Below are 25,752 nucleotides of genomic sequence, written 5' to 3' on the forward strand. Positions count from 1 at the left end.
CCCAGGGACTGCGTTCATGGAAGACCATTTTTCCACAGACCAGGGGTGGGGTGGGAATAGTTTCGGGATGAAACTGTTCCACCACAGATCATCAGGCATTAGTTAGAGTCTCATAAAGCGCATGCAACCTAGATCCCTTGTATGTGCAGTTCACAATAGAGTTTACGCTTCTTGAGAATCTAATACTGCTGCTGATCTGGCAGCAGATGGAGCTCAGGTGGTAACGCTCACTCGCCTGCTGCTCAACTCCTGCTGTGCAGCCTGGTTCCTAACAGGCAGCAGACCACTACTGTCCACAGCCCAGGGGTTGTGGACCCCTACCCCAACAGACAGTAAAAATAAAATGCTCAACCCTATTGTAGTTTGTTTACCATGTAAAATTGTTTACAAAATATAAGAATATAATTAGAGAAACATCGTAGAATCTCAGTGCTGAAAAGTACAAAGACATAAGAATGAGTGGCAGTTGGTAGTTAAATTGACTGTATCATCATACTGTGGAGAAATGCACATTTTACTGTCAAAAGACATAAAAGCCTTTGCAGAGCTAGGTTTTGACACTCTTGCAGCTTTGTCATCTTCTACCTTACTAATTGCAAAAATTTCCAAGGAACTATGTTTATCTGGTTAGTATTCCTTTTATTGGAATTAGTTACACTTGTTCTTTATAACGATCATCGTTTAGGCAGAGAGTATTTGGGTATATCACCTTCAGTCATGTCTCAAACCCAGGAAATGAAGAATATTGTTTCACCAACACTTAGAAGTAAAGAGAAAGCAGGAGAAATGTGCTTTCAGCTCTTTTTTAATCCAAGAGGCCATGAGAAATAACCCAGGAACTGTGATTTGTTTCCATGAGGCAAAAGAGCAATGATGGTGATCGTTTCAACGGTACAATTTGAAGTAACACATAAAGTGAACTTGAGCCCTTAAGGATAAGGAAGGGAAAACTGCCTCAAAAACTGTTCCTTTCGAAACCTGAGTCAGTATGCTATTAATTGCCTTTTATTCCAATTGCAAACACAAAGGAAAGCAGGGATTTGTCCCCCAAAAGGCCAATTAAGTATAACAATGTAATAAAAGCACAAAGTGCTATAGAAAAAGCTTGCAGGACAGGTAAAATCCAACATGGTGTTAGCTGGACAGACTAAAATAATATCCCGGGAAACGGAAATGAACGTGTGTAGCTTTGCTCATGAACTATAACAGGGTAGAAGTTAGAGAAGATAACAAAAGATTTATCTTCCAGGTCTAGTGAGCTTCAGTTTGAAAATTTTGAGTTTTCCTAGTGAATGTCATTCATGTCTGAGTCTTAGTAACAGATAAATTAGCTATTATTATTGATAGCTTTTCATGGTGCCCAATCTTAAGAGTAAAAAAACTAACATTTGCTTTAAATATGATTATCTTTACATAGTTTTAAATTATTGAGCCACAGTCCTAGCAGACTTTATTTAACAATTAAAAAAAAAGATACTTGATACAGATAAAATGACAATGAGAAACTACACAATACTTCCTATGTTAGGGCAAATGTATACAAATGGGGGCTTTTCACAACTAATCCCTAAGATAACAATGAATTTTCACTCAATTTCATAATTAGCTGCAAGATAGCATATATATCTGCCTAGTAAAAAGACTGCATTTATAGTTCCATATGCTGAATTGACCAGGCATTGTAAAGTCACAAGATGAGACAGTCTAAAGTCAGATAAGTTCACAGGCAGAAATTGGGTTCTTCTAACTACAATGATTCAAAAAGACCTCCTGTAGTCTGAATTTGACCACAGAAATAGATAGGAAGGTCCTCGAGCAGCCTCTTGAGTACTAAGAGCACATGTCCTTAAAAAGTTGCCAAAAGAAATTCAGTTAGTATGCATTTATTGAGCACCTACTACATACCAGGCACTAGTAACACAGATGAAGAGCACATTGATAAAGCTTAATTCAGATTGGTCTTTAAAATGCTTTCTACCTGGCACCTGGGACCATTGTATCTTCTGAAGTCATCATAGTAGGTAAGGGAGAAATTTTGCCTTAAAAAAATGCACCTGGTTACAGTGATTTAAAAAAAACACGCACACACACACAACTAACATTTGTGGGGTCTAATGGAATAGTGGGGAAAAGACAGGATTTGGAATAAGAAAATCCAGTTGTAGGCCTATTACTTAATAGCTGTGTGACCTTCAGTTAAATTTCACTTATCTGGCCTAACTCTTAACTGGTAAAGTGATAATCGGCCTACAGTTGTAGCATATTAGAGCCAAAAGGAACAGAGATCATCCAGTCCTGTGCTTTTTGAAGTTCTTCATTCAAATGAAAGTATTATGTAGCAGCCCCAGTGTGAAACTGATGAACCAGAGTCAGTTTGACAGCCCCTGAGCATCACTCACTCCCTTCCGTCCCCCACCTTAAAGTATTCATGAGGGGATTCACAGAACACCCTGAAAGCCACTTGTCTAGTCCAAACCCTCACTTTCTAGGTGAAGAAACCAAGACTCAGAATAGGAGTGGCTGCTTTGGGAGGCCGAGGCGGGCGGATCACGAGGTCAGGAAATCGAGACCATCTTGGCTAACACGGTGAAACCCCATCTCTACTAAAAATACAAAAAACTAGCCGGGCATGGTGGCGGGCGCCTGCAGTCCCAGCTACTTGGGAGGCTGAGGCAGGAGAATGGCATGAACCTGGGGGGGCAGAGCCTGCAATGAGCCAAGACCACACCACTGCACTCCAGCCTGGGCGACAGAGCGAGACTTCAACTCAAAAGAAAAGGAAAAAAAAAAAAAAAAAAGAATAGGAGTGGCTGTTTTCATGAGTACATTTGGCTTCCAACTAGAAATGGGGGAAGAGGGCTAAATAAAACGGTTTAAGAAATTCACTAAAAACACAAATTATCAAGAAGGAAGTCTTCCATCTTAACTCCCTCAAAGTAGCCCCTTTATGAAATGGAGCTTTGAAATTGATTGTGTTTAAGGCAGCCAGCCAGCCAGAGGCTGAAATGAACAACTACCAATAAGCCTACTTGGGCCAATGGAGAAAAGTATGGCAGAAAACCACACAGACCTCATGTTACTTGGCATCTGACCATGGAAAATCCTGGCCCCAACAGTTCAGGCACTGGCAGTTTCAAGAGAAATAATTGGAAAATTAGGAACAAGTATAGACAAGTGCTCAGCTCCCAGATCCCCAAGGAGAAGTCACCATCTTGTTACTCAGAAATACAAGTGATCATGTTAAATCTTAAAGTGAGCAGTGCAACCAAAATCACCAGTTTAAAATTTCTTCAGAGGCATCCTCTTAACAGAGGAAAGTTCTAGTTTAGAATCTTGACCACTATTAGCCACAGCAGACTTGAAATTGAACCAAAAAGTTCAAATGCATGTCAAATGCTGGACCTATTTGGTCAAGGCAGTGATCTCTTCTGATTTCATAGCATCAGACAGGAAGCTGAGCTCATTGCATAAGGTCTCGTATCGGAATGCCATCCGGATCTGAGCCACATTTGTCTTTCGAATATCATTTCCTTCAGGTCCTTCTTTATAATAATTGTGTCCCAGAAACTTTTGCTTTTCCTGTGGACCAAGAGAAATACAAATGAAACGATGTACTTTTGATTCACTTTCTATAGCCATGTAGTCAGCTTTGACATCAGTCACAGCAAATCAGACTAGTCCCCCTGAAGCAGATAAAGTCAGGACATCTTATCCCCACAGAACTCATAAAATTCCTCCTGGCCTCTGTGTCCTCAAGGATGTCACCCTGACAACCTCAGTCATCCTCAGACAACACTTCATTCCTGGCTATGCTTTCCTTGATCAGAGAGGAAATACAAGGTCTGCAGCAGCTGCTGGGGATGGGAAAGGCAAGGGGAAGGAGGTAAGACTAAGTAAGAAGTCCCTCAAGGCCGGGCGTGGTGGCTCACGCCTGTAATCCCAACACTTTGGGAGGCTGAGGCGGGCAGATCACGAGGTCAGGAGATCGAGACCATCCTGGCTAACGTGGTGAAACCCCATCTCTACTAAAAATACAAAAAATTAGCCGGGCATGGTAGCAGGTGCCTGTAGTCCCAGCTACTCAGGAGGCTGAGGCTGAAGAATGGCGTGAACCCGGGAGGCGGGGGTTGCAGTGAGCTGAGATCGCACCACTGCACTCCAGCCTGGGCAACAGAGCGAGACTCCGTCTCAAAAAAAAAAAAGAAGTCCCTCCTGAGAGCTGACAAGGGCAGACAATGTTTCTGGGGAGGGCCAATCCAAGGCACTACACTGCACATGAAAAGAATCTTAAGCCTTAACTCTGCTGCATCATCATCTGACAAGCACAGGCCCTAACGCAACCTCTCCCTCACCAGTGACATCACCCAGGGAGGTGTTAGGGGACCTAAGATACATCAGAACATGGGTCTCAGTGCTAGCTCCACATCAGAATTACTTACGGGGCTTTTTTAAAAATGACGATGTCTAGGTCCCATAGTCTAGATTTTTATTCAGTCTAGATACTGTTCATCTATTCAAGAAATATTGAACGCCTGCTATGTGCCAGGGACTATCTAGGGCTCAGGGATATAATTCTGAACAAGTCTCTGCCCTCACAGAGCTTACATTCTAGAGGGAAAGACAGAAAAACACATAACCAAATATCTGCAGGAATAAATGGTATGGAGAAAAACAGATTAAGGGGATAGAGAATAATAGTAAGTGTGTGACTACTTTAGAACAGGCAATCAGGGAAGGCCTCTCCAAGGAGGCGTAGAGGTCTAAGAAGGGTGAGGAAGCAACTATAAAAATGCAGGAGGCTGCCGCGTTTTCTCTCCCTGTGCCTGAGTGTCTCAGAGGCCTTACCTGCTGTGTTCATCACAGATCCCCGGTGTCTGGAAGGCTCCTGGCACACAGCAGGCAGCCTTCCCAGGAGGGACACAGGCAGCACCGTCACACTCCATACCTGATGCGAGAGGCCGCTCTGCAGCACGCTGTTCCTGGCAATCTCACACAGGTCGCAGGTGCTCAGCTTCCACACTTGAGCTGCAATGGCATATTCTTCCATAAGTGCTTCCTAGACCCCCCAACAAAGCATGTGGATTAGACAGGAGGATATCCATGTCAATCGTTCACACATGTCCAAAACTAACAACATCAGACACTGCAGGTTTAACTTTTCCTCACTGAATGACACCTGGATCATCAAACATCACACCTTCAACACCTAAGATCTTTTCTTCTGTGAAATCACAGGTTATCAAAGAGAAATCTGAACTCACGCCTCCACATTTGTTCATTGACCAGCACTGAGAGCTCATGTTGAAGCCCTGTGCCAATCATCAGGGATGGCAGTCTCTGCTGTCCTGTGACAAGCCTCTAGTCATACTACTTTTAGCACTTGCCCTCTAGCTTTTCTTTCTAATACACCATTTTCTTAAGTTTGCCATAGATAGATAGATAGATAGATAGATAGATAGATAGATGGATGAGTAAAGTACTAAAAGCAGAGATGGAACATCAAAAAAAAAAAAAAAAGAGAGAAGTGATCATAGGATAAGCGGTAAAATGGTGTAATCCCAGAAGGGTCTGGGTTTGAGCTGTGGTTTTGCTTCCCTTCTGGGATGTGAAGTGTCTATTCATCACAAACCCTCGGTGACCTCTTCCCCACCCCACTGCCACTCTAGCCTACAGCAATGGTTCTCGAAGTACAGGTCAAGAATCCCTGAGGGTCCTAAGACTTTTTGAAAGATCTTCTCTTTTCCAATTATGTATTTTCATGAGGCAAGATTTTTATTTTTACATATTTTGATTAAAAACAAATTGAATGCAGAAGTGGCTAGAAGAGTCCTGCTGACTTCCATTAAGACATTAAAGAGGCTTAAAAATGCAAAACAAAGGCAGGAGAAACTTACTTTTCAGGAAAAAAAAATTGTTATTATGTAACATTTCATTGGTTTATTGATGTGGTTTTTAAATGAGATAATAAATATTTTTAAATTTCTTATTCATTTCTAACATGGTAAATATCAGTAGATATAACCCACATAAACAGGTCTTTGAAAGCTTCAATTCTTAAGAATATAAAGGGGTCTAGAGACCAAGAGGTTGGAGAACCTCTGTCCTAAAAGACTCTGGTGCTTCTGTTTTTGTTAAGCAATGGCTGGTCTTGTCAACACCATCAAAACATGCTGGGTGCACTTGCGGCTGGTCCCCATGCATGACACCACTTTTACCTTCCTCTTTTCTTTTCCCAGAGACCCAAAGTGTAGAAATTATAATAGCATTGATTTAAAGGTAGCAACTATTTTGAATATATGCAAATACTATATTAAATCCTTTGATTCATTATCTTCATGAATCCTCACAGGGTAGGGATAGAGACAATTTTATCTCCATTTTACAGATGAAGAGAAACTTGATCCAGAGGTCTAATAACTTTACCAAGGTCACAGAGCTCACAAATGTCAAAGAAAGGAAAAATAGAGGAAGGCAAAGATACTAATTGTGCCTTTGAGGGTTCAAGAACCCCAAAGAGAGGGCTCCTGGAAGGCACAATTTTCCCCCAACAGTGGCTTCCTTTTTGCCTTCACTGGGCCACCAATCCCACCCCAAAAGCAGAACTGAGCCAAGGGCTCAGGTCCCTAAAATGGGAAGACAGGCTAGGACTGGTGCCTACTGAGGCACTACTGTCCTCACCCCAAAGTCCTCACCTTTGTGTAGTGGAACTGCATAGGGTCATCGGTGGAAAGAGAAACGTGCAGCCCCTTGTGCAGGAATTCCCTCAGAGGGTTCTTGGAATATTCGAGGAACAAACTGTTATTGCTAAGAGGAGACATAGCAATGGGGATCTGAGCAAGGTAGTAGAGATACTGCAATACCGGACTCTGCAAAAGAACCACCAAACTCATGTGAAAGTGCCAGAGGGGAGAAGGGAAAAGGGAAGGGAGAAAGGGAGGGAAAAAGCATTCACCAGTGGAAACCAGGGGTCTGAACAGTGTCTGCCCAAGTCCTCAACCTGAGTTCCTGGAAGCAAGGACACCCAGACCCACTCTCCCCCTTCCCCACTGTTCATCTCGTTCCTACATTGCATGCCAGCCCTCCCTGGTGCCTCTACCTACTTTTGGAAGTGCTCACTCTTGCTCCAAACTGGAGGCAAAGCTCAGGGCAGGAAGGGCAGCCCACTCCAGCCTATACCTTCAGCTCCTTGCCCCTAGGCATGGACCCAGTCTAGAAGATGCCCTACTTTAGTTGTTTTGTTGCTTTGACTGCAAACAGCCAGGTTGAGACTATAAACACTCCAGCTCCCGGGAGATGATCCCTGGAGGGATGGGAAGGGCGGACCTGCCCAGGATAGAGTGGTTTTCTACTGTAGCACCCACCCTACCCAAAAATGTGACCCATGGTTACACCTCACCAGGATCAGGGAAAGGGAGCATTTTGATCAAACATCGTGCCAGTGGAAAGTGATCCAAAATATGGAGAAGACTGCATGCACAGAGCTCAAGGGTACACCAGTGAAAAGGTGGATGGACTCTGTGTCCAACTAGTGTGGACTGGTTGAGTCAATTACAGACAAAGTGGCAGACCCTTCATCCAACAACAGCCTTTGGAAGGAAAAGCATAGACATTATGTTGCAGCATCCAAAAATGCTTGTCATACAACAGTAAAGGACAAGGCAGGAACCAAATTCTGTGTTCATTATGATAATAAACACATTACAAATATGCTGTGGATAAAAGATGGAAATTAGATATACTAAAAAGCTAATAATGGCTATTTCTATTAAAGTAATAGCAATAAGGGCTGGCTTTTTTTCATTTCTCCAGTTTTTGGAAAATCGAAATTGTGATGAGTTTGATTACACTACTTTCATAATTAAAAATAAAACCAAGATAAGGACAGATATCCCAGCCCAGAAGAGGGCCCAGCCTTCTGGCCTCACTGGCCGAGCCTCCCAGGAGCCCAAGGCAGGGCAGTCACTCAGGGCAGGCTCCCGAGTGGCCTGTTTACCTTCTTAAGAAGCAGCCCATGGGAAATGTTGTCAGCAGTGAGGAAGGCAGACACCAGGTGGGTGATGGAGCCGGCCTCCCCACAGTGCGGCCGGAACAGGAACGTGCTCAGGCCGCGCTCCCTGTAAGAGAAGGGGCCCCGAATCAGGAAGGCCCCCCCAGTTGGCACTGCCTGGGGCCTGCAGCCTCAGCTCAGGGTCAGCTCCAGGAGGAATGACCACCTATGGTCAGCTGTGCTGACCCAGTGCACCCTGGAAACTACCTCTCCTAAAATGCAGAGGCCCAGGTCCCGGGACCCCTTAGAACCAAGAAGCATCACCTCTACGGGCAGAGAGTGGGCCTCACGGTAGAAAGAGACCCTGCTGTGCCCTCCAGCCACTCTCCTGTCTTCCTCTCCTGGCCTTGTGTCCTGCATTCGTAGAACTCCAGGGCAGGGAAGGCCATGAGAAACCATGGAGTCTGACCTCTGTGTTAGGGAAATGAGCAAACCAAGGCCCAGAGAGTGAAGTCTATGCTCCATGCCACTGAACAGGTCAGTGGGAAAGCCAGAACCAGAGCCCCCATCTCCAAAAGCTCAGCCCAGGACTGCCTCCACCCTGCCAGGCCATTTCTTTCAGTCAGGACCCCATTCAAAACCTCCACACCCACCGACTAGCACCAGTTTAGGCTGAGCTAGAGAGGCCTCAGGGCCCAGCAGGGGAAAGAGGGATGCAAGACTTGTAGGGAAGGGAATGGCTCGGTGTCCTGCTGCCCTGGGTAGCTAACTCCTGGCCACATGTGCCTCATCTGTGTGCATATTGGTGGGAGCCTCTGCCTGTTAGACCTCTGCCTGTAAGGGCGTGCATGGATTTAGTCTGTTTTTTTCCCTGTTATTTGTCCAGTGCCCAGGGTAGTGCCTATCGCATGCCAGTGATTTGCTGAACGAAAATATGCACATGTGGACATTGTTGGTGTGGCAGTAAGTGAACGTGCATGTGTGATAGCATGTCCTATGCTTCTGTTATCTCAGGGATGTACAGGTACACATGGAGTATGCACTGGTGTGTGTACATATAAACGTGTAGACACGTGTGGACTATGGCTGCATTGCATACTGTACATGACATATGTCTGTACTGGTATGTGTGTTATGGCGGGCATGTTTGCATGTATGTGATCATGTGGAGACATGCCTCATATAGCAGGCTGGAAAGTGCTGTGTGTTTTGAGGTATGTGGGCACATGGACATGCGTGTTGGTTCAGGTGCACACGGACATAAGGATCACATGCATGAGTGTGTGCATGTGTGCACATGCTAACACATGAACCCAAGCGTGTGCGAGGGCAGGCCTCACACACCTGCGGAGGTTGTTGAGCACCATGATGTTGGCATACATGTAGTACAGGTAGTAGCTGTAGGGTGGGTTCTGCTCGCTGGTCCAGACGTCTGGGCTTGGGCTCTTGTCAGAAAACATGTGGTCGCTGTGCTTGGACTCATCATCCACGCTGTCAAACCCCGTCACCTGGGCAGGAGGAGAGGTCCTGAGCACCAGGCCAAGGCAGGACCAGGACTCAGTCTCAGCTCAGCCTCCCGGGGCTCATAGCTGCCAGAGGCCTGGGGGTCTGGACCCCTCAGGTTCACACCTCAGCTGGGGACCCCTTAGCCTAGCTGAGGCCACATTCCTCCCAGGGATGAAAAGTGGGTGCAACACCAAGTTCTGCCCCTTCGGAGCATCCATAGGTACTCTGGAGGTGAGACAGGAGAGTGCCAAGCCCATGTGTGGTGGTGGTGACAGTGGGGGAAACTGCCAAGCCAGGTGAAGGGTGAGACAGCCATGCCCACCACCTGCCCCTCTGCCGTGCCAAGGTCAGCCTGCAGGGAGCAGCAGTAACTGCCACCAGCAGCAGCGACAAGCTGTGAGGGGGAAGGGTCCTAGTACACATCACGCATCAGGCCCTGCTCGAAGCACTTCACTCGCATCAGTTAATTCATACTCAGAGCAACCCGGGAGGGAGGGCTTGGCTGCCAGCCCCATTTTACAGTTGAGTAAACCAGGGCCAAGGCAACTAAGAAAATCGCTCAAGAAACCAGGTTCGGCCAGGCACGGTGGCTCACACCTGTAATCCCAGCACTTTGGGAGGCCGAGGCGGGCAGATCACGAGGTCAGGAGTTCAAGGCCAGCCTGCCCAACATGGTGAAACCAAGTCTCTACTAAAAAAAAACCACAAAAATTAGCCAGGCATGGTGGCACACATCTGTAATCCCAGCTACTAAGAGGCTGAGGCAGAAGAATTGCTTGAACCCAAGAGGTGGAGGTTGCAGTGAGCCAAGATTGCACCACTGCATTCCAGACTGGGTGCAATCCAGACTGGGAGCAAGACTCCATCTGAAAAAAAAAAAAAAAAAATGGTTCTGGGCTCTGGGTCTGTACTCTTTGGGGCTGTAGTTGGAGGATACCCTAGGGCATGTCCAAGTGAACCCAGCTGGGTGGGTTCACCCAGCTGCCTCACAGACAGACAAGAGGGTCCTTGCTGGGCTAAGCCGTGGCTCCTGGGAGGCAGCTCTGCTCTCCGATCTCCACTGGGAGCTGCCCTCTGAGATGGGTCTGAGTAGCCTCAGGAAACCCCCACCCTTCCACTGCAGTTCTACCTTGGCTGAGACCCCTGAGGGCCCCTCCCGAGTCACTGGAGCCTTCTGGCTGATCCCAGAGGTCATCCCCAACCAAGACCACATGCATGGAGGGTGCGGGCTCTCAGCGCAGAGGGGAGGCTTGCTACCAGGCCACGGCAGTGCTTTGGAAAGGGGCCTCTGAATAGCAGATGGGAGAAAGAGACTGTCCCCCTTAATCCACAACTGGCCCAAACTGGGGGGCTCCCAGCCCAGGCCCCAGGCCCCAGCCAGGTCTGCCGGCTTCTCCTGTTCCTACTGGGGGCAGCAAGGGCCCAGAGGAGCAAGGCAGCAGGAGGGTCATGGCCAGAATCTTCCATGTCACAGAGCCCTGTGTGTCAAAGGAAATGACAGGGTCCCTGCTATGACCCTAAGCACGCCCTAGACGGGTTTGGGGGGCCAGGGAGGACCGTGAGCTCTGCTTTGTGCTTACTAGCCCCATACTTCACCCAAACTTTCTGGGGCCTGGCATGGGGATAACTTTAGCCTCTCTTCTGAGCTCTATCCAGCTGAAGCAGGGCCTCACCACTGCATCTCCCACAGCCTCGGGCGCAAAATACGTTGTCTCCTCCACCCGCTCCTCCTCCTCCCCACACCTGCTCTTCTTCCACTGCTGGCAGCAACCTTCAAACCGTGCGCCATCCATGCTCCTGCAAAGCCAGGCACCTGGGAGGCATCCTAGACTCCCCCCAATGCCTCCTTCAGTCTCTGTCCAGGTCCTGCCAGGTCTACACCCACCCCTTCTCATCAAACCCCACACTCTGTGCAGAGTCCCTGCACTGCCACACCTCAGAGACACAAGCTGGTAGCTGCTGTGCACCTCACTGTTCTCACTTGGGAGGCAACAGAGAACAGGGGTTCAGGGCCCATCACTGGAGTCAGCCTGCCTGGACACGCATTCCAGCTCTGCCACTTTTAGCTTTATGATCTGTTTTAATTTCCTTGTGTGTCAGTTGGAGCTAGCAGCTTCACAGGGCTTTGGCGAGGATTAAATGAGATAATCCAGGGAGAGCACTTAACACCGTGTCCAACACACACCAAGCACATAATAATTCTGCTTATTGTTAACAACAAAATGGTGATAGTAATGGGGTCATTGTGAGGCTTAGGTGAGATCACATCGTGGCGTCTGACCAGGCCAGGCAGAAGCACACACGAGTGTGAGCTGTTTCCACTGGGTCAAGCTCCCCTCCTGTCCCCAGGCAGGCCCCTGACTCTCACCCTTGCCCCCACCTCCAGCTACCTTCTCTTCTGGGCCATCTCCACACAACAGCCAGAATATGTTTGTCTAAAACATAAATTCGATGATGTCCCTCAGCTTGTCCAATCACTTTCTGGGCACACAGACTCAATCCTTCCCCCGTGCCCCAGCCCTCGGGCTCCCCACTGCGCCTCTCCCTGTAGAAAGTCATCCATCACCGGGCACTGGCCTGTATCACCATCTGATACCCCCTGGATGCCAGGCATCAGAGGGAGGGACTGGCTCCCGCCCTCTCCCTCTCTCCCTGGTTAAGTCTCTCCCAGACTGCTCCTCTCCTTCTCCTACAACTAACTGAATCTGGAAAGGAAATACGTTTTGGGGCTTTGTACTTAAACACACATGGTGTGAGGACCTTTGTTGCTGGTAAAGCAGGTGAATTAAAGTGTTTGCATTTCTAAAAAAAAAAAAAAACCCTGAGGCTGCTGCTTGGTGCTGTCGGGGGCTAGATCCAGCCTTTCCAGCCCTACCTGGCAGGAACTGAGTTCCCAGTCTTTGTCCACTGTTGCCTTCCTCTCTGGAAAGGCCTGCCCTGAGACCCCCCCACCCCGCCACCCACGACTCCCAGAGCTTCCCCTGAGGGGAAGGGGACTTTTTAGAAATCCAGCTTCTTGGGGCTGGTGACCCCATGCCTGGATCACAGGTGGCAGGACCTGAGATACCTCGGTGAAGGGCGGGAGCAAACCTGACCCAGCTCACAGCGAATCCATTCCTGCCTCTGCCACTACGAGGCCTGCCTGGGGTACCATCCACACTTACGTATTTAAGGAAGAGGTGAAGCTCTCGATGATCTTGGGGGTTGATTGTAGCCTCGAAAAGGGGCAGGAAGATGTTCTCCAGCATCTTCCCAAAGTTTGGCAGCAGCTTCTTTGACCTAAATATGTCACTAGGGGACAGCAAAGACTCGCTTATCAGGTGGATCCAACAGCCCGCTGCCCTGTCAGAGACCAGCCCCAGTCACTTCCTCAGGCACCCTGTGTCCCCATCAAACACCCAGAGTCAAGTCAGATGTGGCCTGAACACAGATCCCTCCTCTCTCCTCCTCTCCCAGCAAGGTCTGCAATACCCTGCCTTGGTTTGCAAGCTCCACACCTACCCACGCCCATCAGAGCACTTTCTCAAGCCAGAAGCCACTGGGAGTGGGATGGTGGCATTCTGGCTGACCAAGAGGCTGAGATATGAGTCCTCAAACTCCCAGTGACCCAAACATTCTGTTACTCAGCTCTGTTTCCCTAAACCACATACCCCAGTCCATCCTGGAGCCATGGGCTCCACCCTGCCCAGCCACCTGGAGAGGACAGCAGTCATCTGAGTGACATCCAGGGAGAGGGCCAGCAATGTAGACCACTGCCAGCTCTCCCTATACTCCGGGTCTCACCAAAAGGACAATCCATCCTCAACCCACAATGAGAAGAAGGCCAGGGTGGCAGTTCCCCCAGGGCTTTTGCACTTCTATATTTTTCAAAGATCAAGAGTTCTAGTGTCGGCCGGACGCAGTGGCTCACACCTGTAATCCCAGCATTTTGGGAGGCTGAGGCAGGTGGATCACGAGATCAGGAGTTCAAGACCAGCCTGGCCAAGATGGTGAAACCCCATCTCTACTAAAAATACAAAAATTAGCCAGACGCGGTGGCGGGTGTCTGTAATCCCCGCTACTTGGGAGGCTGAGGCAAACAATTGCTTGAACCAAGGAGGTGGAGGTTGCAGTGAGCCGAGATCACACCACTACACTCAGAGCCTGGGTGACAGAGTAAGACTCTGTTTCAAAAAAAAAAAAAAAGAGTTCTAGTATCATGCAGACATCTTTGCTCATCACTCCTTCTATGGAAAAATCCCTGGAAAGGACAAGCCTAAGCTGGCACCAGAACAGGCCCTACCCCTCAGGAGTGCAGATTCAGCAGCCCACGAGGGACAGACTGTCACCTCCGTAGGGCACAGGGCAGACAGCGGGGCCACCTGACTTACTAGATCCGGGGCACCTGGATGATCCAGCGCATGTTGGGAGAGTAGACCTTGTGCTGGATGAACCAGCGGGCCAGGTTGGGCCACTCCTCGGGACTGCGGCCGTAGATGGAGAGCCGTGGCTCTGAGTACTGGTACTTGCTCTCCTCCAGCTCCCGGGCAACCTCCTGGCACAAGAAGAGCTTGGGTCAGCCCCAGTGCATCCCAGCTACATAGGAGACCCTCACTCTCCGTCACCAGCAGGGTCCTGTGGCTCCCCCAGCCACCTTGTTCCCAGGCTGGAAGCACTGATCTAAATCCCCAGGGCTGCCTGCTCCTGTAAGCTCTTGTTCCACTTTAGCAGAGGCTTCCTCTGGGGAGGAAGGACTTGGGTCTGCAGAACCAGGCCACAGCAGAAGCATCTCCACACGGAGCTCATCTGCACCCAGCCAGGTTCATGCTGCAGAGACAGGAAAGACAGGCCAGGTACTGTGAGCTCGTCCAAAGTGGATACCCTTCCCTCCTCTTCCCTGCAGTTGGCACATGCAGCACTGCCTGGAACAGGCAGCCAGGCCACAGCACTGGGCACCTGGGCACCTCACCCTTGCCTGAGTTGATGGTGGACAGAGGGAGGGGAAGGGGCCAGGGGCACACAAGGCCCCCACCCTCTGAAGGCCACAGCACTGGGCACCTGGGCACCTCACCCTTCCCTGAGTTGATGGTGGACAAAGGGAGGGAAAGGAGCCAGGGGCACACAGGGCCCCCACTCTCTGAGGGCAGATGTTGGCAGGCACCTGAGAGGCCTTAGAGAGACTGAGGGTTCACTCACCTTGACCATCCGAGCAAAGTACTCTCCTCCCAGATAGTTTTCAGTTTTCAAATACAGGTCACGCAGCTCACTGGCCCCCACAGGGTTGTATTTGGAGTTGAACTTGTCAAAGCGGTGGAATGTCTGCCGGCCCTGCGGGAGGAGACCACACCAATCGATGCATCATTCTGCAGCCACAACGCACATTCCCCTCTCTAGAACTTTACGAGATGGCCTTCTGTATGGCCACACCGAAAGACATCTTCTGTGTCAATTCCTGCATGAAACCTTAGAAACTCCTGGGAACCAGGACCATGTATCCTCACTCGGTCAGCTTGGGATCCTTTGGCAAGGCCCCCTGTGAAGGAACAGCAGGGGCCCCATCTGCAAGTCACCACAGCTCAGCTCGGGACACGGCTGGCTTAGTGAGCAGAGAGGCAGGACCACTGAATAATAGAGCATTCCCTATCGCTGCTCACATTTTGTAAAGCACTTTCTCCATATTATATCATTCAATGTTCTGTTTAACAAAGGTTTTTTTTTGTTCTAATAAAGCATGCACAACACAACATTTACCATTTCAACCATTTTTAACTGTACAGTTCTAGTGGCTTTAAGTACATTGACACTGGTGTGCAACCATCACCACGAACCATTTCCAGAACTTTTTTATCATCCCAAACAAAGTCTGTACCCACTAAACTAACTCCCCATGCCTTCCTCTCGCCTGCCCCTCGTAACTTCTATTCTCCTTTCTATTTCTATGAATTTGCCTATTCTAGGTACCTTATATCAGTGGAATCACATGATATTTGTCCTTTGGAGTCTGGCTTCGATTTAGTGTAATCTTTTGAAAAGTTCATTGATGGTTGTTGCATGCATCAGTACTTTACTCCTTCTTATGGCTGAATGATATTCCATGGTATGGATATACCACATTTTGTTTACCCATTCATCTGTTGATGAACACGGGCTGTTTCTATCTGTTGGCTGCTATGAATAATACTGCTATGAATAATACTGCTATGTATGTGAGTATCTGTTCAAGTTCCTGCTTTCAGTTCTTTTGGGTATATACCTAGAAGAGAATTGCTGAGGCATAGGTAATTCTATACTTAACTTTCTTAGGAACTACCATACTGTTTTCCATAGCAGTTACATCATCATCTAGTGTTTCAATATTTTTTTTAAAGTTAAGAAGGCACATGGCTGTCACCATTTTATAGGCAAGGAAATAAAAGCTTCTGTGAGTTGCCTAAGGGCACAAAACTCCTAAGTGGCAGGAGTGGGATTAGTGCTTAGACCTGTCGGGCCCCAAGCCACACACCCTCTTTCCCTGTCCTATGGCTGCCCCAGACCTGTTATTCTCTGAGGCCACATGATCTCTTAGTCAGAAGAGAAAGAGTTGCTTCCATAGCGCCTCCCCGCAAGCACAATCATGGTGGCTTTCCAGGGGGCTGAGTCCCCAGCCAGGGCTGCTGTCTGCTGGCGGCACTGGGGCGGAAGCTCACTCACCGCGTGGACATCCAGCGAGTCCACAGTGAGGTCGTAGGGGTCCATGTGCAAGCTGTCAAACACCTGCCGCAGGGTGATCTTCTGGCCCCGCTTCTCCGCCACAGTCCTGTCAGGCTCCGTCTGGTACGTGTGCTTGATGAAGCGCAGCAGATGCTTTTGGTTCATGCAGGCAGCCGCATGGATGTGCGTGTCCACCTGGAACACAGCACCCACCAGGCCCTGAGTCAGGCCACCTCCCCTAGCAACAAGAGTTAAGACATCCAACCCTTAATGTGCACAGAACCCCAGCACCTTGTGGGCCATCGGGGCGGCCCCACCAATGCCTGGATCCCACTCCGCGTTTCTCCTCAGACTTCGAAACCGGCATCCCTCCCTTTCAGCCTTGCTGCCCATTCCACCTCCTTACTGCACCAGGAAATCTTTTTAAAAGGCAGATTGGATCAGGCCATTCCCCAGTCAACAAATGACCTGTGGGCCCATCAGCCTCAAGATACAGCCCAAGTGCCTTGGCCTGGGATTCAAGGCTTATTTCGAGCCTTAACTCTCACCTTGCCACTGCCCCATTCTGTGCTACAGCCGTGACAAACCACTTACGGGTACACAAGACACCGAGGTACAGTACACTGTATCACTTTGCCTATGTGTTTCTTCAGTCTGGAATGCCCTACTTTCTCTCCACCATCTCATCCACCTAGAAATTTCCCACAACCTCCTCCATTTGGGAGCCAACCTTGTTCCTCCAAGCACAACTGAATATTCTTTCGCTCGCCCAACCTCAAAACCTGGCACAGGCATCCCATTGCTGTGCAGACCCTCCTGATCACTCTAATGTCTGTGTGTCTACTCTTTCACTAGACTGGGAGCTCCTCAAGGACAAAGGCCATGTTTGATGCCTCTAAGTCTTCAGCACCTACCCCAGAGCCTAGAACAAAGTCAAACCAATGGATGAATGAATGAACAAATTAAGAGGTGTGACAGGTTCTCATGGTTTCAGTGATAACTCTGAGGGCCCATCAAATCCCACTCTTCCCATTGATCCCTCTCAGAACCCTCAGAGCATTCCCAAAGCAAACCTCCAAGTGGGAATGAATGAGAACAGACACTAGAGGCCAACTCCCCAAACATACCCTTCCTTGACTAGTTACACCTCACCCAAACTCCAGGGCGTCCAACTCCCAAGAAGAAGCCACTCTACTGGAAGCCGCTCTAGTGACCCTAAGCCAACATACGGACTCAAGCCGTGGGGCCCAAGGCCAAAGATCTTAGAGCAAATCCTAAAAAGCGGAAACGAACAGTCAGCTTAGACTTCTCCCCACATTGCAGGGAAAGGCAGTTTTTTGCAGAAGGCACCTTTGCAGAAGGAGCCCAGCAAGATCTCGAAATACGTCCTCTATATCGTGCTAAGTCCTGTGATACCAGACTGACCCCTTGCATCTCTGTCCTCTCCTTTTCAGCCTCCTTAGTCAGCTCATCCTCACTACCAGACCTCTTAATAATGGAATTTCTTGATGCCTGGTCCTGGGCTCTCTTGTCCTCTCACTATAAACTCTCTCCAAAGGTGATCTGTTCCATTTCTGTGTATTTAATTATTTTACTTATACCAATTCCCAAATTTATGTCACCAGCCAAAAGCTCCAGAACTGTACATACTACTGCCTGCTTGACATCTCTATCTGGATAACCCAAAGGCAGTTCAAACTTAATATATCCAAAAGTGGACTCTTCATCTCTGACCCCAGCCCAAGCCTGATGATTGTCTCCCAGATTCTGGAATCCCAGGAAATGGAGTGTCCTGAATCCAGTTGGTCACGTTGAAAAACTGGGAGTCATCCTTGGCCTTCCTACTACTCCCTTCCCTCAGTGAGTCTCATCAATTCTGCCTTCCAAATGGATGTCAAATCCATACAATATTCTCCAACCCCACTGCCACCACGGGAGTTCAAGCCTGCATGTTCTCAGGCCTGAATTCACAGTGACCTCCTAACTGGTCTTGTTCCTTTTTCTTGTGCTCTGGTTCAATTCATTCTCCATACACAGAAGCTAGAAGGGATTTTTAAAATGTAATTTGATTCTGTTACTGAACCCTCTTCATTAATCTTAGGATGAGGGCTCTGCTAATATTACCTGGATCCTACCCATGTCCCCATCCCTCATCCCCACTCGCCCTTTTCACTGTGCTTCACTCACAGGACAGCCATAAGCCCTAAGAAATGAAGCCCCAGCTAAGCTGAGGGATGGCCTGAAGTCACTGTGTGCAAACTGGCTCCCCCTCCCTGAGCCCAAGGGACCTACGGGAGCTCCCCGGGGAGGACGACAGCAGCCTCACAGGCCAGGCTGCTGACAGCCATTAGACCACACTCTGGAGCTACTGTTGCGGCCGACTGGGCGCTCAGCCTGGGCTGGGGTGAGGAGGTGGCTGACCTCAGGGCAGGGAATGCTGTCCACGGCCGGCTGAGCATCTCCAAGTCATGCCAAACCAGATATTTGATCCACTGGACCTCTGTGAGCAATATGCCAGCCAGTCCATGTCATTAGCCCCAGCCCTCACTCATCAGGGTCCTTCCTGCCATTAATCTTGCCATTTTTACCAGAAATACAGACCACTGGACATTGGGGAAACAAAACAAAGCAGAAAACTAAAACATCCCCAAAATCCAGGCTCCTCAGAGATGAGGCTGGGCTCACGTGGGATGCACAAGAGAAGGTCAGCCTAGCTCAGCTCAGCTGGACACAGCTTGGTGCAACGAACTCAGCATGACTCAGCGGATTCTGGGCTTTCTGGTCCTGTTCTCTAGCTTACCAACGACACACCACAGGGTGGTCAGCCTATCCTTACCCCCGTGAGTCACAAGATAAATGAGGAAAACAACTGGACAATCCAGGAAGCACCCCATCCAAACTTCAGAATCTCAAGGGTGATTATTTTAGGAACAAAATAATTGAAGGTCATTGGAGGTCAGTGTTTTCAATTCACCAGAGGATCTAAGTGCATTCCCCATGTTCACCTAAGATTCAGATGTAAACAAAGAGCAGAGTTTCCAAACTTGGGACCTAAGCCAACACTGACCATTTCCATAACCATGGCAGGCATCGATCATCGAGGACAGCACTCTTTTCACTAAGCTTTAGGAGTGGCCTCTGGTAACTACCCCTAATTGGTCAGGTTTAGTACAGAAGATAAAACCTATTTGCTATTCTTAATATGACACTTAAACCACAGTAGACATCACCTATTTCTACCCAATTCCCAAGCAGCAAACACACTCAGCCCTTCTACCTTGCTTCTGCATAGAAAACAAGTGTCTCGGTCACACAGTCCTGCTGGCTGGGCCTCAGGGTATCTCAGCCCTTCACCTGCTGCAATGTGACGGGTGCCTTCACAGACACCACCCACACAGATCCACGGCCACGTCACAGCTCCTGCCTCAGACCACAGCCCTGGTCTGCCCCGGGACACCAACAGCCGCTTTAGACAGATGGAGGCCACCATCCAGCCCGTTCTGGATTTTAGAAAGCAGCTCCCCTCCCCGTAGTACAGGCTATGAGAGTGCTGTCAAGGCCAAGTGTGGTGGCTCATGCCTGTAATCTCAGCACTTTGGGAGGCCAAGGCAGGCAGATCACCTGAGGCTAGGAGTTCAGGACCAGCCTGGGCAATATGGCAAAACCCCATTTCTACTAAAAATACAAAAATTAGCCAGGTGTGGTGCCAGTCACCTATAATTCCAGCTACTAGGGAGGCTGAAGCAGGAGAATCGCTTGAACCCAGGAGGCGGAGGTTGCAGTGAGCCGAGATTGCACCACTGCACTCCAGCGACAAGAGCAAAACTTCATCTCAAAAAAAAAACCAAAAAAAGAGAGTGCTAACAAGTAGGCAGCACCCAGGGGTGGGCACAGGCCTGGCTCATAGCAGACCTGCACCCATGTTTATGGACTGACTATGGTGCCTAAGAACAGGCCACTGTGTCATAGGTATCAAGGTCGTCTCTGTCCAGAGAAAACATTAACCCCAAGACTGCAGGAGAACCCTGGGGATAGCCTCTGATTTGTTACCCTAGCCCCACGCCAGGACTCTTTCTCATGTTGTGACCACAGAGCGGTTGGTAGACCCAGGAACACCCACGGGGGCCCCACCTTAGAAGCAAACAGTGTCAGTGCCAGCACAGTCAGTAAGAACACCTTGGCCCCAGGCGGCAGGAAGCAGGTAAGCCCAGCGCATTCACGTATGCGCGGGACAGGACTGCAACGGGCTGGGAGAGGCGTTTCTTTGGACATGGGCCTGGGCATGTGCTAGGCATGTGAAGTTCTTTGGGCAGGGCTGAGAGGCGTTCACATAGTGATAGAGACATCCACCTGTCTGAACACCTAAGGCTCACAGAGAAGGAACAAATGGTGCTTGAAGGTAAAAATGCCAGGGTGCCCACGTAAGTGGTGTCTAAAACACCTTTCACTTCTGCCTGGAAATCGCCAAGACACTTCTATAAGCCTCTCAGGGTGCATGAGCTGAAGCCAAACCCTTCTTAAAGCTCTTGATCCCATCCAAGTGGGAGTCTGTGTTGGACCCCCTGACGGGTAACAGAAGTGGGCTTAGGGCCTCCAGATATGGTCTTCCATCTGCATTGCTGAGTGCTTCCAGTCAGGAGGTCAGGGAGCCTAGAGCTGGGCTTTCCCAGAGGAGCCACATCCTCCCCTGGCCTACCCTCCCTTATCAAAGCTGACCCTAAAAAGAGGAAGTCCCCAGGAGGTCCCAGCTGAGACAGAGCTCCTGTGGAGATGACAACCCCACTGTGACTCCATTCAGCTTCGGCCATCCCTCCTCCAAGAAAAGCCTGATCCCCACTCTTCCCCAAGGAGCTTCTCTCCCAGCTCACCACCACACCCCAGGCCACCTCCCTGCCTTCTGTGGGAAACCCATAGCCCCTGCATGATCCAGGACCTCCCCACATATCTGCAGCCTTACTCTCCCCACAACCCACTGCTCCCTGCTCCCGATGACTGAGCTCCAGCCACACTGCACTGCTTGCAGTTACGTCAACGCACTGTTCTGACTCTCTCATATCATCCCTCCCTCCTGACATTTGCACGTCACATGCCTCTACCTGGAATGCCACCACTTCTATTCCCCTACCACACCCTCTGCCTGGCAAGCTTCTACTCACTCTAAGTCAGCTCAGTTCTGGCCTCTCCCTCAAACCACCTGGTTGACAGGAAGTGACTCTTGCTCACCATCAAACGCCCCCTGCCTAGCACTGACCCTGTGCCTCACTGCACAGCGCTTCAGCAGAAGAGAATAGAAAGGCTGGGGCCACGATCATTTAACCTTCACCCCTACCACAGCTGCAGCCCCTGCAGGCGAAGACTGCCAGGAGCCCCAGGCAAGGCTGCCATCCCCTCGATGGGAGAAGAGAGGCAGAGATCTGAGCATATCAGAGACTTTTCTTTAAATCCACATGATCCTGAAGGATGCAAAACCACAAACTCCCAACTCCAGAGAGATTTTTTTTTTTCAGGGAATTTAAATTTTATTTTATTAGCTTATTTATTTTACTTTAAGTTCCAGGATACATGTGCAGAACGTGCCGGTTTGTTACATAGGTAAATGTGTGCCATGGTAGTTTGCTGCACCTATCAACCTATCACCTAGGTATTAAGCCCAGCTGGAAGCCATCATCCTCAGCAAACTAACACAGGAACAGAGAAACCAAACACTGCATGTTCTCACTCATAAGGGAGCTGAACAATGAGAACACGTGGACACAAGGAGGGGACCAAAGAGATCTTTACAGCTGTGTCTTTCCTTGATGACTCTAATATATCCCCTACCTTAAAAGTAGGCTGTGCTCAACTTTTATGACCAATTAATAGGCTGTGCCCTATTTTCCAAGGAAGAGGGCACATCCCAACAGATATACAATGAGGACAAAGGTTTCCACCTAGAGTGATTCAAGTGCTGTCTGAGACCCAGCCTGACACAAACGTAGCTCACCCATCTTCCTTCTGCATGTATACTTCATACCCCTCTGGCCACGAAGGCCGCCCTTAGCCAGGAGCCGTGACATTCTCACAGGGGACAAACCTCAGACTGGCTCAGGGCATCCCATGGGCTGGGAGGGGGACCGGGAGGGGCAGCTGTGAACACTGGCCCCTAACGCACCTTTCTCACGTTATAGAAGTCCCGGTGGGGGTTACTCTTCAACTCTTTGAACTCAGACATTTCATTTAACATCTCATGAAGGCTGAACTTGGATTCCAGAAAGTTCAGTCGTCGGTGACAATAGGTTTTCCTGCAAGTTGGAGATGGGGAGAGACCACAGTTGAGCAGAAGTCACATCGAGCTCTCCAGTTTGGAGGCCCCCAGCATCTGCAGGGGCCAACCCTGGCTGGAAGGGTCAGGATGAAGCAGGGTGGAATGAGGAGGTTCCGGTTTTCTGCAGACCCTGCTGAACTGTTGAGTCACACCACAGACTCTATAAAGTCAGTGGAGAGTCAGGAGATGAGGCAATAGCAGGCCAGCTCTGGGACCTCATACAGGTGTTTTGACTTCTAGTTTATGTGTTTAGGGAATTAACCGCAAGCCTCCATTTCCCATGAGTAAATATCAGGTGGTAACACCCAAGGCTGAAGTAAGGGTTAAACTGGTTTACGCCTGGGAAAGGGCCTAGCTCCAAGCACAGTGGACACTCAGTGGAGGTCTCCCTCCTTCATCCCCTCCTTTCCTTCCTCTTTTCTATCCTCAGCCACTTGTCATTCCTTGAAGAAGGAATTTGTTGCCCAGAGGACTGATAACACAGTCAAACTCCAAGGCATGACCTGCCCGCCTTGGGTTGCAGAGGAACCAGCCCCCCGACCTAATGGCCATAGCCCAAGGACCTCTCAACTCTGAGGCTTCACGACAAGAGGAGGATGTTTTGCATCATGGGCGGGTTGGGACTGTAGGGATATTTGTTACCAAGACAGAAATCTCTGTAAGGACTGATGTCCCCAGATTCCCACCAACTCAGAGAAGGGGTTTTTATGATTTCTCAGCCAGTAAAGGCCACTGGGGATGGGGATGCTCACTGCTGTGGCCAACCACCAGCCCACACCCAGCCCAGGTGCCTAGCCACACACCTGCATCCACAGCCACACAGAACCTTCAACCACAATTCATGCTACCGTGCTTCCTTGTGCCCCCAGAACAAACAGCAGCTTCCTCGGCATCTAATCACGTAGACTTCCATAAGAGCATCTGTCAGCGCTGCAACGGCACAGTCATCCATCTGCCCAGACAAGCCCCAGAGTGGATGGAGCACAGGACAGCCTCAGAGTCAGAAGGGAGTTTAAACGCCGCCTCACTCAGTCTCTCTCCCCAGGCAGGATCCTCACAACCCCCTAGATGGGACAGCCACTGCCTGCACACCTGGCTGAGGACAGCCTCCGAGGAACCGCCCCTGCCCTTCCCATGCCTTAGTCCTGCCCTCAGATCAGGGAGGACTAAGAGTCATGCTGCCCATCAACCTTGGGCTCACTATGCCACTTTGGAGACTGGCATCACAGGATTCCCAGAAAACCAGAGAGAAGGTCCTCAGGAGTGACCAGCACCTCCCCTCACCCAGACTCCCACTCCCAGCACAGCCACTCTGAGGCTTACTGGGTCCAGGCATTATTGATCAGCCTAAGTGCCCACCAAGAAGTGAGGGGGCCAAATTCAGAAAGATGGCTGCCCACCAGGTTAGCTGGAGCCAAGCCCACAAGCATCATGGGGCATCATGCCCATGAGCAAAGTTCCCCAGGCTCGCTGCATGCTCCTCTCCAGAAACCCAGAAAATCCAAGGCCTGAAGCAATGTCTTCATCACTCCTCACCAAATACAGTTATGCTCTGGGCTGGTAACTCTCTGCAAGGCTGCTGTCCTGCCTGGGGAGACGGATGACAGACATTCAGAGGCACCTGGGTGGCCACCAGCAAGCAGAGGCTCCACACTATGCATGCAGAAGGGACAAGGAGGCCGGGCATGGTGGCTTACACCCATAATCCCAGCACTTTGGAAGGCTGAGTTGGGTGTATTACCTGAGCTCTGGAGTTTGAGACCAGCCTAGGCAACATGGTGAAACTCCTGTCTCTACTAAAAATATAAAAATTAGTCATGGTGACACTTGCCCGTAGTCCCAGCTACTCGGGAGGCTGAGGCAAGAGAATCACTTCAACCCAGGAGGCAGAGGCTGCAGTGAGCCAAGATCATACCACTGCACCCCAGCCTGGGCAACAGAGCAAGATGCTGTCTCAAAAAGAAAAGGAGGCGGGGACAGGGACTACCAAGTCTAAGGCTATGCCAGTCTATGAAGGAAAACTGTTGCAGAAACCCACAAAGCACTGAGGAAAGGAGAAACTGCACTCTTTCTGGGATGCTTTAAGTACAGAGGACCCCAGGGCAGAGGGGTAAGGCCTTTCTTATCTCCTTCCTACAGAACAGCACCTGTGCAAAGAGAGGCAGCTGCAGAGAAGCTGGCTTACGTGGGGCCATCAGTGATGAGAGCCAGGATGTGGCTCATGTCCACCGTGTACGTCTCCAGGTCAGGGTAGGGCAGGCTGTGCGGTTCCTGGCGCTCCAGCATCTTCTTGTTATCATACACGAAGAGAATGCCCCCCTGCATGTGGACCAAGTAATCCAGGTTGGGGGGTGCATCGTCCAGGCAGTAGGGGTCTTCCTGGGGCAGTGGAGGAGGGTGGAAGTCTGCAAAACAGGATTGAGGGATGGCAAAGTGCCCCCCTATGGGCTCAAAAGACATGGAGGCCTGCCCTGGTCTTCCTGCCCAAAATCCAACCCCACACCGGCCCTGCATCTGATGTGCTCTTCCCTGCTTCCTTCCCAGCACTTACCACCATGTCAAACCATGTCACTTCTTTATCTCAGATATGACATCTTCTCCACTCCAATAGAAACTCCATGCAGGCAGAGACTTTAATTTGTGCTGTTTACTGCTACGTGTCTAGAACTGTCCCTGGCACATGGCTAGCACTTCAACAATTTTTTAAAATTTAACTGAAATGGGCTTCATTTTCCTCAGCACTTCAGAGATCCCAGGAATATTAAGAAGGGCAGCGGTATCTTCTCCCAGGAAGAGAACAGATTGCACCTGGACTGCCCAGTGGGAATAAGCATCCTGGGCCAGGCCAGCTGAGGGGCTAAAGAAGCTACTCCCTCCCCAAAGGAGCAAAGGATAGGGAACTTGTCTCTCTCAGAGCGGGGAATGCCAGTGATAAAGCCATCTGCTCCCCACCACTATATGTTAAGGTTAGAATTAGCCAACAGGAGGCAGAAAACTCCTCTATGCAATTTCCCTGCTGTGAGACTTTCAGCAAACTCCTTTACCTCTCTGAGCCTATCTCCTCATCTGAAGATAACACCCCCTGCCTTAACAGGCTGCTGTGAGGGTTGCAATAGTGTGTATAGGAAAATTATTCATAAAGAGTAATGCACTACAAATAATGAATTATAGGATATTATTCTTATTATTCTCATAATTAGTTTTCCTGACTCTTGATAAACTCTGTCCCTAAGGAATGTATTGATGCTAAATATCAGTAGAGCTGGAGGCTTCAACTCCATGCAGC

The 25,752-nt window shown here is 49.5% G+C and overlaps 1 protein-coding gene across 12 annotated transcripts in view; it reads right to left on the reverse strand.

Annotated features, from left to right (window-relative positions):
• Positions 1-2,901: 2,901 nt before the first annotated feature.
• Positions 2,902-25,752, reverse strand: part of AMPD3 (adenosine monophosphate deaminase 3) — a 55,905-nt gene continuing 33,054 nt past the window's right edge. For all 12 annotated transcript variants that reach the window (XM_033206553.1, XM_033206557.1, XM_033206549.1 and 9 more), the window contains 11 exons: positions 24,652-24,871; positions 22,314-22,443; positions 16,163-16,357; positions 14,669-14,800; positions 13,864-14,027; positions 12,658-12,784; positions 9,332-9,495; positions 7,994-8,114; positions 6,693-6,866; positions 4,946-5,056; positions 2,902-3,579 (listed from right to left, as the gene is read on the reverse strand). In XM_033206553.1, the coding sequence (XP_033062444.1) occupies positions 3,403-3,579; positions 4,946-5,056; positions 6,693-6,866; positions 7,994-8,114; positions 9,332-9,495; positions 12,658-12,784; positions 13,864-14,027; positions 14,669-14,800; positions 16,163-16,357; positions 22,314-22,443; positions 24,652-24,871 (1,715 nt within the window). In that variant the 3' untranslated portion in view covers positions 2,902-3,402. The remainder of the gene's footprint in view (positions 3,580-4,945; positions 5,057-6,692; positions 6,867-7,993; positions 8,115-9,331; positions 9,496-12,657; positions 12,785-13,863; positions 14,028-14,668; positions 14,801-16,162; positions 16,358-22,313; positions 22,444-24,651; positions 24,872-25,752) is intronic.

Source organism: Trachypithecus francoisi, unplaced genomic scaffold, assembly GCF_009764315.1.
Source record: "Trachypithecus francoisi isolate TF-2019V2 unplaced genomic scaffold, Tfra_2.0 Lachesis_group8, whole genome shotgun sequence".
In the NCBI taxonomy this organism is placed as follows: domain Eukaryota; kingdom Metazoa; phylum Chordata; class Mammalia; order Primates; family Cercopithecidae; genus Trachypithecus; species Trachypithecus francoisi.